This window comes from Catharus ustulatus, chromosome 4 (genome assembly GCF_009819885.2).
Source record: "Catharus ustulatus isolate bCatUst1 chromosome 4, bCatUst1.pri.v2, whole genome shotgun sequence".
In the NCBI taxonomy this organism is placed as follows: Eukaryota; Metazoa; Chordata; class Aves; order Passeriformes; family Turdidae; genus Catharus; species Catharus ustulatus.
The window spans coordinates 43,341,163-43,357,132 of record NC_046224.1 but is presented as its reverse complement, the minus strand read 5'-3'; the positions used below and the strand labels follow the sequence as shown (position 1 = coordinate 43,357,132).

Sequence of the window (15,970 nt, the reverse complement as noted above, 5' to 3'; positions counted from 1 at the left end):
CTTAGCTCTGATCTGTTAAGCACATTGGCCACAGGACAGAACTTCTCTCTACAACAGGATTTCTGTTCGCCTCAAGAGGAATATTATGGTTTCTTCTAAAAAGCAGCAAACCTTGAAATTTACACTCCTTTTCTAACATTTTGAGTAAAGTGTTCTCATAAGAAGGGAACGTATAATGCTAAAAGTGTTCTACAACAATGGGACTTCCAGTAGAATACCAGACTGTCCTGCTTATGCCTCACCAGAAACTCCTTACTCCTGATGACTTCTGGAAGTACTCTAAGCAAACCATCAGCAGCACGCATGGGAAGGTGCTGACAATAAGCAAAATGTATGTGAAGCCCAGATACCTCATCAAATTTGGTATATCCTGGGTGTACCTCAAGGAATAAAGGACTGTCAAATTCCTGGTTTACAACGAGCTATAGAAATGGGCAGAATGGACATAATATTGGAGAGTGAATTTGAGGCAGTCTGGGACAGAGCTCATGAGATTTAAGTCCCCGTTATTGGGGGATGTATACATTTAACAAGGAATTTTGATGGGAAAAGTTATTATAGGGTAATCAAAAACACAGACTGAAATTACTGGAATTACCAATGTAGTACCTGGCCTAGACAAGGCATAAACCCAAGAATTAATGATTGTGCCACTGTCTCCCACACTTTGAGCTGTGAAGGCAGTACCTTGAAGCTGGTTGATAGTTCTGTGAGCAGAAACAGCAATACTCTTAACCATTAGGAAAAAATACATCCCACTGTTTTAGTCACCTAAGCATTAGTCATATAATTCATGCTGCTTACACAGGTACTCATTATAAAGTAATCAAATGTATGTTAAGAAAGGTGCTCTGAATAGGTAAACTCTTTCCATTTGCTCCAATTTTTCAGGAGTAAAGTTAGACAAGATGACTCCTGTCTTTAGATATTGTTTTAGATTTTGAGAAGTCTAAAAATGTAGAGCCATTTTCTCCAAATTTTATTTGAAGCAGATTGATAGAATCCCATCACAGCAGTAACCAAAGGAAAATGGAAATAACAAATTCATGGCAAGCAGCATGAGCCAAGTAGGAGGAAAAATGCAAAATCTTCCTAGTGCTATACAATTAATTTTCCAAGGATGTAAAAATCGACATTGTCACAGACTAATAATTAGAAACAGCTTATTGTCATTCAAGGACTTTTACCATGACCTGTTCTTGTGTAATTACTTTTATTTTTCATTGCAGTGTCAGGATACCAATTTCCATTTATGCAGCTTTATGGATAATTTATTTAAATCTACCCAACACAGGCCAACATTAATTTGAAAAAAATGACTGCCTCTTCAGCCTTTGAATTATTTCTTTTTAACTAACCCACGTTAATAGCAACTAACTAAAGAAGAAATAAACAAAAAATACAAGTCAGTGCAACAAGAAAGATAAAAGAAAACATCTCTCAACCAAAGAAAAGGTCTAGTCTATCCTCCACCTTTGGGACAGAAGTTCTGATACCATTTAGTTCAACGTAAGCAAGCCCCAAACACATAGGTTGGAAAAAAAAGTGTTGGAAAGTGTTGGAAAGAAAGAGGCAATGATCACTTCCCATTCCTCTTCAATCCCCAAACAACAGGGCCTAGTCAAAACTACAGCTTCTCCTGTAACACACACTGTACCCACCATGCCAACTACCTGGTTAAGTATCTTTTCTCTCTAGTGCCGCAAGTTTACAAAGGAAGTTATAATTTTTTTTTCCATACTTCTATCCTTTCTTCTAACTCCATGTGATCTGCAGGATAGTGCCATAATTGGAAAAAGTGAAGAAAATGGCATACTGGCAATCAGGTTTGCTTTTGACAACAAAACTACTAAAAATGTGTAAAACTCTTACATAAACTTGGAGCATTGAATAAAAAAATCAGACCCTTTTTCTGGTCTGAAAACCACATATATTTTGATCTGAACAGACGTAAAACTTTTTACAATGCATCATTTCTGATGGAGTTTAAAAAAGAGAAATAGGTTAGACTGAGAAAGATCTGCCAACAAGACAAACCTATAGTCACAGACAACTAATTCTCTAAGCTTTTGTGATTAATATTTTATGGCCTTCACTGATCTGCCCAATCTTGAGGAAAAATGTGGCACAGCTAAAGAATTTATCTGTATCAAACAGGAGGTAAAATGCAAACTACAATAGAGATGTCATAGTAAAATGTTGAGTTTGCTCACTGTTAGATGAAATGCTGCAAGGAGTGCTTTATTTGAGCAGCAGAAACAACATGAGCATACACAAGTATGATGGCATACTCATCAAGAGAAATATATGATGAATGTTATTTTTAAGAAGGTTTTTCTTTTTTAACTCTACCTAAACACTTCATTTTATAGTCATTCTATAAAGTAGCAACTTTATAGAATGATTGTATCACTGTCATGACTGACAATCTTTGCTTAAGATTTCTGTTAGAAGTATTTCAAGTTTAGCCTATCAACATTTTTGATTTATCTGCATTAGAAAAAATATAAAAATTAAATTATTGTCTTTCTACATTCACTGAAGAACCTCAATAATGCATTCAGGACCATTCACTGGGGTAAAGACACTTGAGGACACCATAGAGTTCAAATAGTTTTGTTGGTGAGTCTGCTTGCCTTAGTGAAATGCAAAAACACGGAAGTAGAAGGACTGTACTGTGCTGAGTAAAAACTTTATCAGTTATGCTGAGGTGTAGCAGGAGTAACACACTTGCCTATGGCAATGAGGAAACAATGAATTTACATAGAAAAATATATTAGTTATAATTCAATTAATACATGCCTATTACAAAAGACTGTCCATGAATCACCATTTGATGATAATGTAGTGATGTGTGAGGTTTAAAGACTGTCTAAAAAATCCCTAGGTTATGGTCCCTTTTTGTCTTTCCTAGACTGTGCTATGTGACTCAGGTCACAAGGACACAACTATGTAACTTGTGGACGGTCTAGAGCAAATATTGGTGCAACTCCTTATCGGACTAAAATAAATGAAAATTAATTTTATAAATAAATGAAAAAGCTACAAAAATGGGGCTCTAGTTTGTGATATACTTCTCTGTACTGTGTCAACTATATAAGAAAAGTGACCAGCTTCATCATCATCTCTCCTAATTACAGGATGTTGGTGTGATATTGAGCAGTTCCTGAAAATTGACAAGTCCAAAGACACCAATTCTCCAGGATGGTTATGCTGCCCTTGTGATGGTTGTTTTATGGAGTCACAGCCTCTCCACTACCAAGTTAGAGCTGCTGAGGGGGTGGTCAATGGGGTTTATGCACATAAATTCCTACATGGAATGGGGCTATAACTAAGACTAGAAAATGTTTGAAAATTTCCAAGGACATTCTACAATCTTCTTGAGTGCCCTGCTCCAGTGCTGCCCTGCCCTTCCAGTAGATTTTTCTTGCCCAAATGTCTAATCTGAAACTCTCAGGATGTAATCTCTGACGCTGATAGAGAACGAAAGCTACAATTGCATTACATAGTATTAAATATGAAAATCAAACATGAAAAAAATTATAAAAACACTTACAACATTCATTTGTGCTACCAGATGCAGGAACCAAATACTTCAGTGCATTCTCACAACAGCTCATGAGAAAGACATGAAAACTTTCCTAGTAGAATGCCTTACCATTCGAAGATCCAAGTGAGAAACTGAAAGACAAGAAATGAAAATACACTTTTCAAATCTCACCAACTTTTTTTAGGAACAACTATGGCAATTACTACCAGAGTAGATCAATGGGAAAGTTGTTCTATTATCTATAAAACAATCAAAATGCAGATGATATTCAATCATCTGTATTTTAGAATCTGGTAGTCAGTGTAATCAATGTTCAAGTAAACCCACATGCTCTTAGCACACCCTCAACAATAGTTTGAAATTTGTATCTGGGAAGAAATAAGAGCTGCAAAGGAGAAGTTAGAAGAAAGCAAATCACAGCTTGAAGTGTGCTATCTGTTAAGATGCCTTATTTGAATGAATATAGCCAGCTGAAAATCTGCCTGTGAATCTGCAATGAATCAGTAATGTTTTCATCAAAAGTTGATCAGATTACAGTAATTTCACCATTACAAACCGCACCGATTATAAGCTGCACTTCCGGGGTGTTGGCAACGTTTTGTTTTTCCTCCCTAAATAAGCCACACCGGATTGTAAGCCGCACTTTCATTCGCAGCAAGGATCCGAGTGCAACTTTCACAAAGTTGCCATTTAGTAACAGAATCATGGGATTGCGGGGTTTACTGGCTCGGGTCGGGGCCGTGCAGGCTTGGATCGGCCCCGCTTTTCCCCTACAGGGGCCAGGCCAGCTCGGATCAGCCCCACCTCCCCTCTCTGCCAGGGCCAGGCGAGCTCTGATCGGTCCCGCATTTCCTCTGCCAGGGCCATGAGGGCTCGGATCGGCTCAGGGCCGTGTGTGCTCGCACTTCCGGGTTAGTAAATTTCTGAACCTCATCAACATATTAGCCACACCTGGTTATAAACCGCTCTTCGGGTTTGGACTAAAATTTTAGTCAAAATGGTGCAGCTTGTAATAGTGAAATTACTGTACCCTAAATCTGTAAACATTATTGAGCAACTATAAAAAGGGGAGAGTTGTACAATGAATGGCACTTCAGGAATATGAGGACAAACTTCTTATTGTCCTAGCAGCTGTTCTACAAACTGCAGAAGAAAATGTTATATAAAAAGGACGCCTGGAGAGTGGAGAATAGAGGGAAAAAGGGAAGGGAAGGGAAGGGAAGGGAAGGGAAGGGAAGGGAAGGGAAGGGAAGGGAAGGGAAGGGAAGGGAAGGGAAGGGAAGGGAAGGGAAGGGAAGGGAAGGGAAGGGAAGGGAAGGGAAGGGAAGGGAAGGGAAGGGAAGGGAAGGGAAGGGAAGGGAAGGGAAGGGAAGGGAAGGGAAGGGAAGGGAAGGGAAGGGAAGGACATTGGTTCAGGAGCCAATGGATCTAGCTACAGGTGAGTAAAGAACAGTATTGCAAACTGTTAATCCCTTAACCTGGGACAATGTTACAACATACAGTTTCCTGCTCGTTAACACTACTGTAATTCTGCTGCTAAAATGAAACAAGAAATTTTTATTCAGTGCTGAAATGAGAAATTAGAGCCTTAAAATTATAGTTTATAACTTCCCTGTGTTGGAATAAAAACAGCATACGGATGCAGTACTAAGATAAACGATTCAGCCTGTCCATTGCCATTAAATCCTTAGTGATATTACCTGTTAAGTACAAAATTTGAGTAGACAGATAGATTGCTTCTGTGTTTCCTCCACATACTAAACCACCTCATGGTCTTCAGAACAAAATGAAACCTGAGTAGATAGCATAAAACTCCCTTTACAAAAAACCAAGAAATTTGCTGAAATGATAAATTGTTTTATTACTGTAGACACAAATGATGGTCAACAGTGTATTTGCTTGGACTGTGGGAACTTTAGCACAGCTATAAAAAGAGTGCTGTTAAATTATAGATAATGATGATGAGGATGATGATAGTGATAATAATAATAGCAATAATAATATTGCTACAACAAGGAGATCATGTCAAACTATCAAAAGGAAAAAAATCAGAGCACAGTTTTTTAAAGCAGAACTCACATCTAAATTGTATGGATCCTTAGGCTTCCAGCAATGAAAATCATCTCTAAAAATCAGCACTAAGCATTGTAGACAGCAAAGATTCTTACAGTGCCAGCTAGTAATAGCCTCATGTCTGGCTGTTTATAATGAGGCTGTGCATATGCACACTAGAACAAAAAGGGGGAAAAAAAACCTCAAGAAAATCCAAATCTGTCTAATCTAATCCTAGTAACTGAAAAATAATTAATATATAATTTGATTCTAATGTTTGACATTTATATATTACATGGCTTCCACTATATGACAATAATATTCTCCTCAGATAATAACAATTCTAGCTCCTGGCTCATGTCTCAGAAAGAAGTGACTTGTTACTGAAGAGTTTCTGCTTGTCATTGAGGAGTACGAACAACACATATCAAACTCATCAAACAGTGACTAGGCAAAACTTATACTGCCCCCTCTTTGTTTTTTGTTTGGTTTTTTTTTTTCTTGAGAAGGCTGAAAGAAAGATCCTTGGTTTATGCAAATTGCCACAGGTCTACTGAAATTGAAATCACTTCTTCTGCTCTCTCAGAAGTCTTTCTTCAGTTTAAGTTTCCCAGAGTAATTTTTCATATCAATAAACAAAGAAAAGGAAGGTAGACCATGGATGCTGTTTTTAAATTTCTCTCCAGTTACAGATCAAAAGCTGTTGCTGGTTCTTTTCTTGATGTGAATAAGCTAATGAAAATCATGATTCAGAATCATGCTTGGAATTATTCCTAAATAATTTTTCTAAAGGCTTTGATTTTCATATGTTGCATATCCATAATATATTGTCCCCATAGTTCTTTGTGCTAAGGGCAGTATCATATGGTTGACATATGATGGCATTCTAGAATAATACTGGAAGAGAGTTCACACCAGTGTTCTTTCTAATCTCTTAAATAATCATAAAGGAAATTTTTCTCTTTCTGGTAGTCCTCATGGATGATAGGCAAGCCTCTCCCTGTGCCACATTCTTCCACTACTCATTCTTTAATACCTTGAAGCCCAGCAAAAGGCTTTTGCCTGGCACACATCTCCTTTTGTCGTCTGCCAGAAATGAATGCTGGCAACTGCTCTGAAGCCCATTCATTGAACCTGTACCATTCCTAGAGCAAAGCTCTGCTAGATGTGAGGGATGCAGTGCCAAGTCAGCCTGTATTTGTACTAGGCAGGCACTGCTCCTGTGCCCAGTGTGAACCTCGAGGGCTGCCTAAGGATTTAAGGAAGGAAAGCAGGGGAAGGAAAAGGGTTGTTTTTACATAGACTCATGTCTTTTAGCAAAGGCATTTTCTGAAGTGTAAATAGAGGGACATTTTCCAGAGAGATCAAGTGTAACTGTTACAGGAATTTATATAACTTTCCTGAAAATGTTAAATTCAATTTCCCTGGTGAAATCCATGAATCTGTGTAAGTCCAGGACAATGAACAAAGAAGTAAATTACTCATATTACTTTATGTATTTTGTTTTCTTTTAAATTTAGCAGCTGATATCAGCTTTGATTGTTTTTCACAGCAGTAGAGAAGTTTTCATGTCTGCAAGATGGGCTGGAATATTTAAAACCTGAATGGTTTAAAGAATTAATCTATCACAAACTCCAATTCTCCTGAACTTCTAAACTGGTCCGTATCATAATTTTAGGTACTATTCTTCCTTCATCTGAGAATTAACAGGTTAATTAACATTGCTAACATATGTATGTAAAAGACAATTAGAATTCAATAAGATATTAAAAGCTGCACTTGCAGTTTTAAAAAACTTTACTTTTATCTTCCATTTGTTACTTAAAATAAGTTTGAATATCTGTCTGCATTACTTCTTGTTTTCTGCTTTAATTTTATTTTTTATATGATAAAGTTTTACACAGCCACTCTATGGTTTTACACTGCAAAAGAAGTGCACCTTTCTTCCTAAACCTTCAGTGTCTATCAGAAACCATTTAATATTTTAAATCATCTATGCTACGCATTTGGTAAGATTAATTCCTAGTAGTTGTTATTGCATACTCCATTAAAAAAGTAAATTTTCATATACGTATTCAAATCAAACCACTCTGTTTTACTTCTCAATTTCAACAGAAATATAACAAGATTATCTATCTATCTATCTATCTATCTATCTATCTATCTATCTATCTATCTATCTATCTATCTATCTATTTATCTATTCATTCAGTAGCTAGGTTTATAGAACAAACTGCTCTTTCTTATTTATTGGGGAAGGAGAAATGATTGCTTCCTGAAGACTGATGAAGTTATTCCAATGTTAATCTTTTGTAAATGTCAGAAGTACCTTCCTGGGAAGTGGAGTGTTTGTGAAAATCAGAAACCACTACAAACCCAATCTGAACCCCTAGACATTTCCAAAGGAAAAACCTTTCATAAGCTTAATTTTTTTAAAAGTAAACACTTAGAGCCAAGTGAACATCTGTAGTGTTCTGCAGTCCAATGCATCTACACACATTTAAACAATTCAGACCATGACATGTTGTGCTGGAAAAAGGTCTACATGGCCAGAAAAACCATGTCAAAACAGGTCTCACAAACGGTTTTTAATTCTCACTCATCTCATTAATGTATTGCTTTTCCCTAATTTAAAAATGTTTTAAAAGAGAACTGTATAAGAGTAAGAATATAACAATATTACACAATTGCAATTAGCCCTTATTAAACAACCAATGAGGTATAACAATTTTTTCATGCATACTATAAAAAGGGAAAAAACCAACATAAACATAGTCCACAGAAATGGACATCTAATGGATAAATATGGCATCTAACTCTTTTGATTTCTTTTTTTGAATTTTTTCTAAACATCTGTGCATACAGAAAAGAATGACAGAGAGGAAGAGGAGGGAAAGAACATTTAAACTTAACAGAATGACAGAAATGTATTCAAGGTTTACTTAATTCCACTTAAACTGGGATCATTGCAACAACTAACAGTGCTCCACTAAGGCTTGGAGTAGAACAGAAACAAAATCAAGAATTGGTAAGGCTTGAATTCATGGTAAGCAAAGTGTAAAAATAAGCCTTTGGGTGTTAGCTTACCACCATAAAAAATAAAAGCAAATTTATATCAAGCATAGAAGAAGTATATGCTCAGCATATAATTATGAGTTTTAAAAATATTTAGTGGCAGAGTGGACTATCTGCATATTCTTCCTTTACATACTTGCATGCTTCAGTATTACAACAGCTATTCAGATATGATATTAATTTTAAAAACAATTCAATATGAAAGAACATATTACAGGGAAATTCAGATACTTCTCAGTACTTATGATATTTTATCTGAAGAGAAATTAATTTAGTGTTACTGAATATCTAAAATAGTTTTTCACACTTTCATACTTTACAGTGTAACTGTGATGGTATTGTAATATTTTCTGTTGGGTCTCAAAGAAAAGATCTCAGTCACATCAACTGAAGCAGTAAACATATTTACATTGATAAAATGTCACCGAAAATTCTTTTACTGAATGATAACACTTAAAGATCAGATTCCTTTGTTTATAAATTACTTTTATGTTTTATTTTTATAGTCCATATAAAAATAAAAGTGAAAATAATTTTGTCAGAATAAAGACAGGAAAATTTAGGAGTACTATTGACTGAATAGGAGAATTGTCATGTGTGTTAGAATTTAGAGCTATTGATATGGCTAAATTGTAGCATTATAAAAATTACTTAATTTGATGCTTTACTTAGTGATAAATTTGTGGTATAATTATGATATATGGTTTAAATAGACCAAAATCTTTTCAGTACTAGTGCATAAAGACTTTTGAACTGAACTTCTAGAAATCGAAAATGTTCTTTCAATTTATTGACTTTAGTAGATTGTAAGAAACCTATAACCGTCTGAGGACACACTAAGAATAAAGTACAACTAGTATAAAAGATTAATGACTTCCTTTTTAATATTTTATCAACCTCTAGAAGATGTGTTGAAAGCTTACAAGTTGTAAATTTGCTTGAAAGAGAGCCAAAAAGAGTTTATAATAGTATTAAGGTGATTTTGATTTTCAGAAACTCATAAAAGAAAGTGTTTCTTATAATCTTTTGCCCTATTTGACTAAAATTCTTTCACATATAAACACTAGGTGCTCAAGAAAATGACCACTGCATCATTTTAACATTATCACTTCAGAAGTGAAGCAGCTTGGTAAGAAATATTTTCTTTGTGTTCTCTTATACTGCTTTCTGTTAAACTCTTGATGTATAAATACATTCAAAACTAAGTAATTTTTTGTTGCGTGAACCAGCTGGACATTTAATGCATCCCTTGACAAAAGAGTATATTGTGCAAAATATAATCTTTCACTGGCTACTGATAAGCCACTTTTGAACAGTTGATTAGGCTTCAAATGAAAGTTCATGGCATTTTTCTATTGTAGGTAGTTCATTATTTTGTTTTTAAAGACTTCTCCCCATTGGGCAAACCCCAGATAGTAGCCCAAAGATTTAGCTCAAAGGTAGCTATGACTGGATCTCTTATATAGGATACCCTCTTTGAGACATTTACACTAAAACCTTTCCTTAATAATTTTTTGAAGTCAATACTTAGAGCCAAATGGGTAGCTATAGTGTTCTGCAGTGCCATACATCTACACACATTTAATCAACTGACACCTGACACACATCTTTCCACTATGCTCCCTTCCTCACAACCTTGACTGTTCCCTGCTCCAGAAAAACTTTGGAAAACTGATATTTGCTCATTAGTTAGATCCCCATGGAATATCAGACACTCAGAACAGTGCTGACTTTCTCTCAGTGAATTTTCCCTTTTAGGAACTTCATATAAGAGAGAAGATGGAGGAGCATCTCTATTCCCCAGCAAGGAGACCTGCTGAAAGGTGCTGCTCTGCAAAATCCCACTTGATTGAGAGAACTGGATTTTTGGGAGGCATTGCACCAGGCACATCCCACACTGCCAGTTTGCTGTGTGACTGGCTTGCAGCCCATGTTACATGACGAGTTGTTCATTTCTGTCCTCATGCTGCAAAGCTGCTCTCCTAGCACAGCAAAGGTGGAAGGGCTCTGAGGGCAAAGCACAGTCAACACTGTGCAGAACAGGAAAGAAGGAGAAATGTGGGGAAAATAAGGAGCTGGCAGACACCACACACTGGTCTGTGGAATTTGCACAATACGTGATCACAGAAGGCAGTCACTTAGATTTTTCGATCTCTGCAGGCACAGGCTGGGGCTCTTCTTTGACCTCCAGTTTGGGCTTGTCACTGCAACAAAGACATTGAAGTGCAAGAGCATGTCAATCCAAGGACAATGATGCTGGCAAAGGGTCTGTAGCACAAGTCTAATGAGGAGATGCTGATGTAGCTGAGGTTGGTTAGCCTGGAGAAAAGAAGCTTAGGAGAAACCTTACTGCTCTCTACAACTGCCTGAAAGGAGGGTGAGTGCAGTCTTTTCTTCCAAGCAACAAGAAATAGAACAAGAGGAGAGTATCAGGTTGCTCCAGGGGAGATTTTGATTGGATATTAAGAAACATTTCTTCACTGAAAGTGCTATCTTTTTCTCCAGGAAAGGTGCTTGGCAGGTCTGTATCTCTTACCTCTCTCTTTTCCAAAAGATATGTTAATGAAAGAAATTATACCTAAGGACTCTAATTAACATGCATACACACACACTAGCAGGCTGTGAGCACAAATTCTACATTTCCTTATGGAAATTTCAGTAGGTCACTTCTGGTCTTTTCTTGCCTTCAGGACCCTGCACATCCAGCACCTCACACTGCCCTACACCGGCACGCAGCAAGAAGGAAGCATGCTGGGGAGTCTACCTTCAAGCATTAGCAAAATTAAAATGTTCACCGTCTTCATTAACTTTCTTTGTCTCTTTCTCAGCTTAGGAAAACAGACTGAAATGTCTCTGTCTAATCTAAACTTCTTAAAGTGGAGAATCCTAGCACTCCAGACATCCTCCTGAGTCACCTTTACTCCATTGTGAACGCAGCAGCTCAGAGAGGAAACAGAGTTCACTCAGTACCAGGTCGCCTGATATATAGTTTTTTAGTGGGCCTAGCAACTGAACCAAGAAAGAGAGTCCAGTAGTTTGTATTTCTCTCTCATCAAACGAAAAAAAAAGGTGTCTGGTATCTGCAGATGCTACAGATGTAATGGATGTTAAATCTTGAGATGTTAGGTAGCATGGCCCTTCCTTGTCTCTGGGTTGTATCCTCTTTAGTGCTCACTGAATAGATGGCAGGATCTGGAGTTACAGCACTGGAACCTCAGAGCTGAATCTGAGTCCAATGGAAATATCATGTAAACATTCTCTTGAGTGCAGACACTATACCCTGTAGCTCCAGGTTGGAACCTAGGGGACAGAAAACTCCTCTGGAAAATGGGACAGACTATTAACTTGATCTTTATGCCTATGCACAACCTTCACTGCAACGAGTAGAAAAAAATCTGTTCTTAACGTGCTCCAAACACATATTTGATATAGTGAATGGTAGGATCCTATCGAGAATGATAGGATACCATTTGGGACTGGCAGGTTACCTCTGTCCTTCAGGGACAGTGCCTGAGCATCAGGCAGGATAAGAGCTGCTGGAATGTGAAAGAACAGGTAAACACCAGCCAGGTCCTGCTGTGCACAGCCAGGAACCCAGAGGTTAGAGGGGTACCTCTACCATGCAGGGTAGGTAAGACTTCTGCCCAGGAAAAAGGAGCCAACAGCTTCTGAACTCTTTTTTTTCATAATGGGCACCAAAGCCTCACCTTCGTATAAAGAAGCCTCTCTTACTGTCCCAGGCAGGACAGTGGCAGGGAAGCCTTTATTTCTGAGACTCCTGTCATCACCCTGTGGACACGATTACTGAGGTTGTTGCTGCAGAGACGAACACAAAGGCTCTCAGTCCAGTGCCACTGCTATCTCAATGGCAAGCAAGACAACAATTAAAGCTTAAAAGGACTCCAAGACTGCAGGCTCATTAGAAAGAGTGATGATGGGACAAACAGCAGTGCTAACTGCTGCTCCAGATACGCCTTCAGATTAGTCCTTCTCACATCGTTGATACACAAGTGCATCATGAATTTCCTTTAAGTCAGAAAATCTCCTGTTTAAAGGCTATTAACATGCACAAGAGCTGGCAAGTGTCGCTCTGTGTTTCATATTCCGACTCATCCTGAAGTTCACAGGGTACTCATGCAAAACTGTCTTTTCAATGTAAATATGTGCTTCATACTGGAGTTAGAAAAAATAATTATTGGGGTATCCAAGATGAAGTATAACAATATAAAAATTTTTGGAAGTGTTTCAAATTTCTGAATGCGCATTTAACAACACAATCAATAGTTTAGTTAATGATCCCATAGCTAACACAGACATTTCTAAATGGAAAATATGTTGATAATCAAGATACAATTATTTTTCCTACCTTTATTACCCTTATTTACTTTCTTATTTTAAGACACAAATAGGACTGAATGGATTTCTCAAGTTTGGGGACATGTCTGGTCCTGATAGTAATTTGTTCAATTTGTATGTAGAACAGGCAAGTAACATACTGCCATATTGCCTTTCTTGTCCAGATGTGGGGAACCAGTAGACTGTGGTGGGCTTATATTTCTGGCCTACAAATAAGTACTTCCCATATAGGTCTCCAAGGCACAGAGAGACGGTATGCCTGCATGTCAACATCTAGCTGGATCCTGTGGCTAGGACTGGATACCACAATCCACAAACATAAAGACTTTTAATTAAAATATTCTTCTGGAGTAGTTTCAAATTTAATTTCAGACAAGCTTGGAAGATCCATTAATCCTGATATACATGATTTGCACATTGTTTATATGGTACTGATTAATATTAGGTCAGATATTAAAGTGCTAATTTATACCAATTTCTTAAGCAGATGACACAATAATATATTATCATTGCAGATATTTCACTTAATGAGAATCATGTGGAGTCTTGCAATTCCCAAATGATTCTCAATGAAAAGCATAATGACCTAACAGCTTTCCACTAATTCCTAAGTATGTGTATTTATATATTTAGAAAGTCAAAATGCTAAATTCTTACTGATTATAGATAGATCCCCCTGCCATTGCGAGATAACTTTACAATTGCACTATCAAATTCAGAAAAAAAAAATGAAAGCAATGCTATGATTGATGGAAATTGTAAGTCAAAAGTTATCTCATTGTTAAGTAAAGGTCACTAAAAACTATGTATATATTCTGTATAAGCTCTTTTACATGCATCACAGAGCTTCATGTTAGGATTCTACAGTGGACTATTATCCATTTTAATTGAATATTTAAAGCCAAGAGATAAATAATTGATGGAAAAAGATGTTAATCAAAAATTTGGTAGTATTAACAGTAAAAAATGGAAGGTTTCTTGATCAGTTTCTCTAAGGAAAATTAGAAGATGTCATTTTTATATATAACCTGAAAATCTCCCGTGTTTAAATTAAAGAAAATACATATGACCCTTAAACCTGAGTATTTTTATTAGATAGGCATTATTTTAATAACAAAACAGCAAACTGTCAGAGCTGATACCAATCTTGGGAAAACTGGGTTCACCAGTTATTGCCTACAGATAATCCATGTCAGTTAGGTCAAGACACTTTATCTGCTCCCCAGTTTCAGGGTAACCAAGGTGTTAAAGGAATCCTCTGGGCTCCTGACCTCATGCTTTATAACTATACAGCTGGCATGATATCCAAAAGAATCCACAAACAGCTTCACATTCAATGTGGGTCAGAAAGCACTTCTCCTATCTTAGAAAAATTTGATTTACAGGGCATAAATTCATAGTATGTGATATAAACTTCCTTAAAAGAAGGTGGGAGACATCAAAGGCACTGGTCACCATGCTACATCTCTGGATGGATTTATTAAGAGAAAATTCTCAGATACTATCAGCTGCACCTCCAATTACAAATGAAACTAATGTAAACAAATGCAGCTGCCAGATGTAACTGTAAGGAAAAAAACATCCTCCTTCACCTATTACCACCTTCAAAACTTGAGCTTTTTGTCTTTGTTAAATCTTTTTGTTGGGAAGTTATGTCGATCAGGGGTCAGAGCTCTGCAAGCAATCAGAAGCTCTAAGCCTCACAGGGGAAATATTTGTGGAATTTGACAGGTCATGGCAGTTAGAGGGTATGCAGGCTCTTATTGCAACCTTCAGGCCTCCAGCACCATTTCTGAGCATAACATTGCCCTCCAAAGTAGTTAGGTGCCAACATTTTGTGAAAGAAGACCCTTAAGAGCCCTTCCAAGCATGTAAAGCAGCACAAAATATTGAATTTTCATGTTTATAGAAATTTCTATCTACAGAAAAAGAAAGAATCACTATCCCTTAGAGTTGCTGGGGGAATTAATAGGTCATGGTCAAACTAACATACAATAGGATGACTAGGTAGGTTTTCGTAAAGCAAATCCAAGAGTTTTTAACTTTCACTTTGCTTGAAGAGAGTTTTACTTTATTTTAAAATTCAGTTCTGGTATATGCATTAAATTATGTATGTACATGCATATCACATATGCATTATATATATGCATATACATTTACTCAAAAATAAAGGACCAAATGCCCTTGTTTTCAGTGCTTTCAAAATTAATGTTTAATTAGAAATATTCTGTATTGGATGTTTTGCAAATTTTTAATGAAAGGCTATCAGAATGCAGTCTATTATAACTACCACATCAAAATAACTGAGTAAATGATCCATAATTCAAAGCCAGAGTACATAATTGTCAAATTTTTTTACAAAGAATGCTGAAACAGACTGTGATCTTTTTAGTCATTTTAGAGACAGGCATTACTATCAGGCTCCTCTGTACACTTTATCTTTCTTATGAAATACTAATGAAATTTAACAAAAAGCATCCAAATAAAAAGTTGTGTAAGATCTCTGTGAGAAATTGCCAATAGAGTAGAAGAATCTTACATCATTCAACTGCCACCATTTGCAGTTAATATACTGGGGCATCACCCTTAATGATACTCTAATTTTCAAAAAAAATATCATGGCTCACAGAAGTATTTACTGTGTTTTATGACAGGATAATGCAAAACTGAATTCTGCTAAGATGTATACAGGGACTGTTGTAATCTGTGTTGTAATCTGTTTTTGCTGATATTGTTTCCCTGGGATATTCTAGCTAGCCTACTGAATCAAGGCATAGGTTTGCAAACAAAGTTTTCTTATTGTGAACGATTTTTCTTTTTTCCCTCTAGGAAATGCCTTTGTTGTGTTTGCCTTATACATACGCTGTGTTGCCTATCTAACTTCTACTTGACAAGGAGTTTTGGAGTCATGTATTGATCTAGTCTTTCCTAGTGGAG

The 15,970-nt window shown here is 36.7% G+C and overlaps 1 protein-coding gene across 1 annotated transcript in view; it reads right to left on the bottom strand.

Moving 5' to 3' along the window:
- Positions 1–15,970, bottom strand: part of MGAT4C (MGAT4 family member C) — a 334,130-nt gene that overhangs the window by 24,579 nt on the left and 293,581 nt on the right. The window contains 1 exon segment of the mRNA XM_033057894.1: positions 3,659–3,681. Coding sequence (XP_032913785.1) covers positions 3,659–3,661 — 3 coding nt within the window. The 5' untranslated portion in view covers positions 3,662–3,681.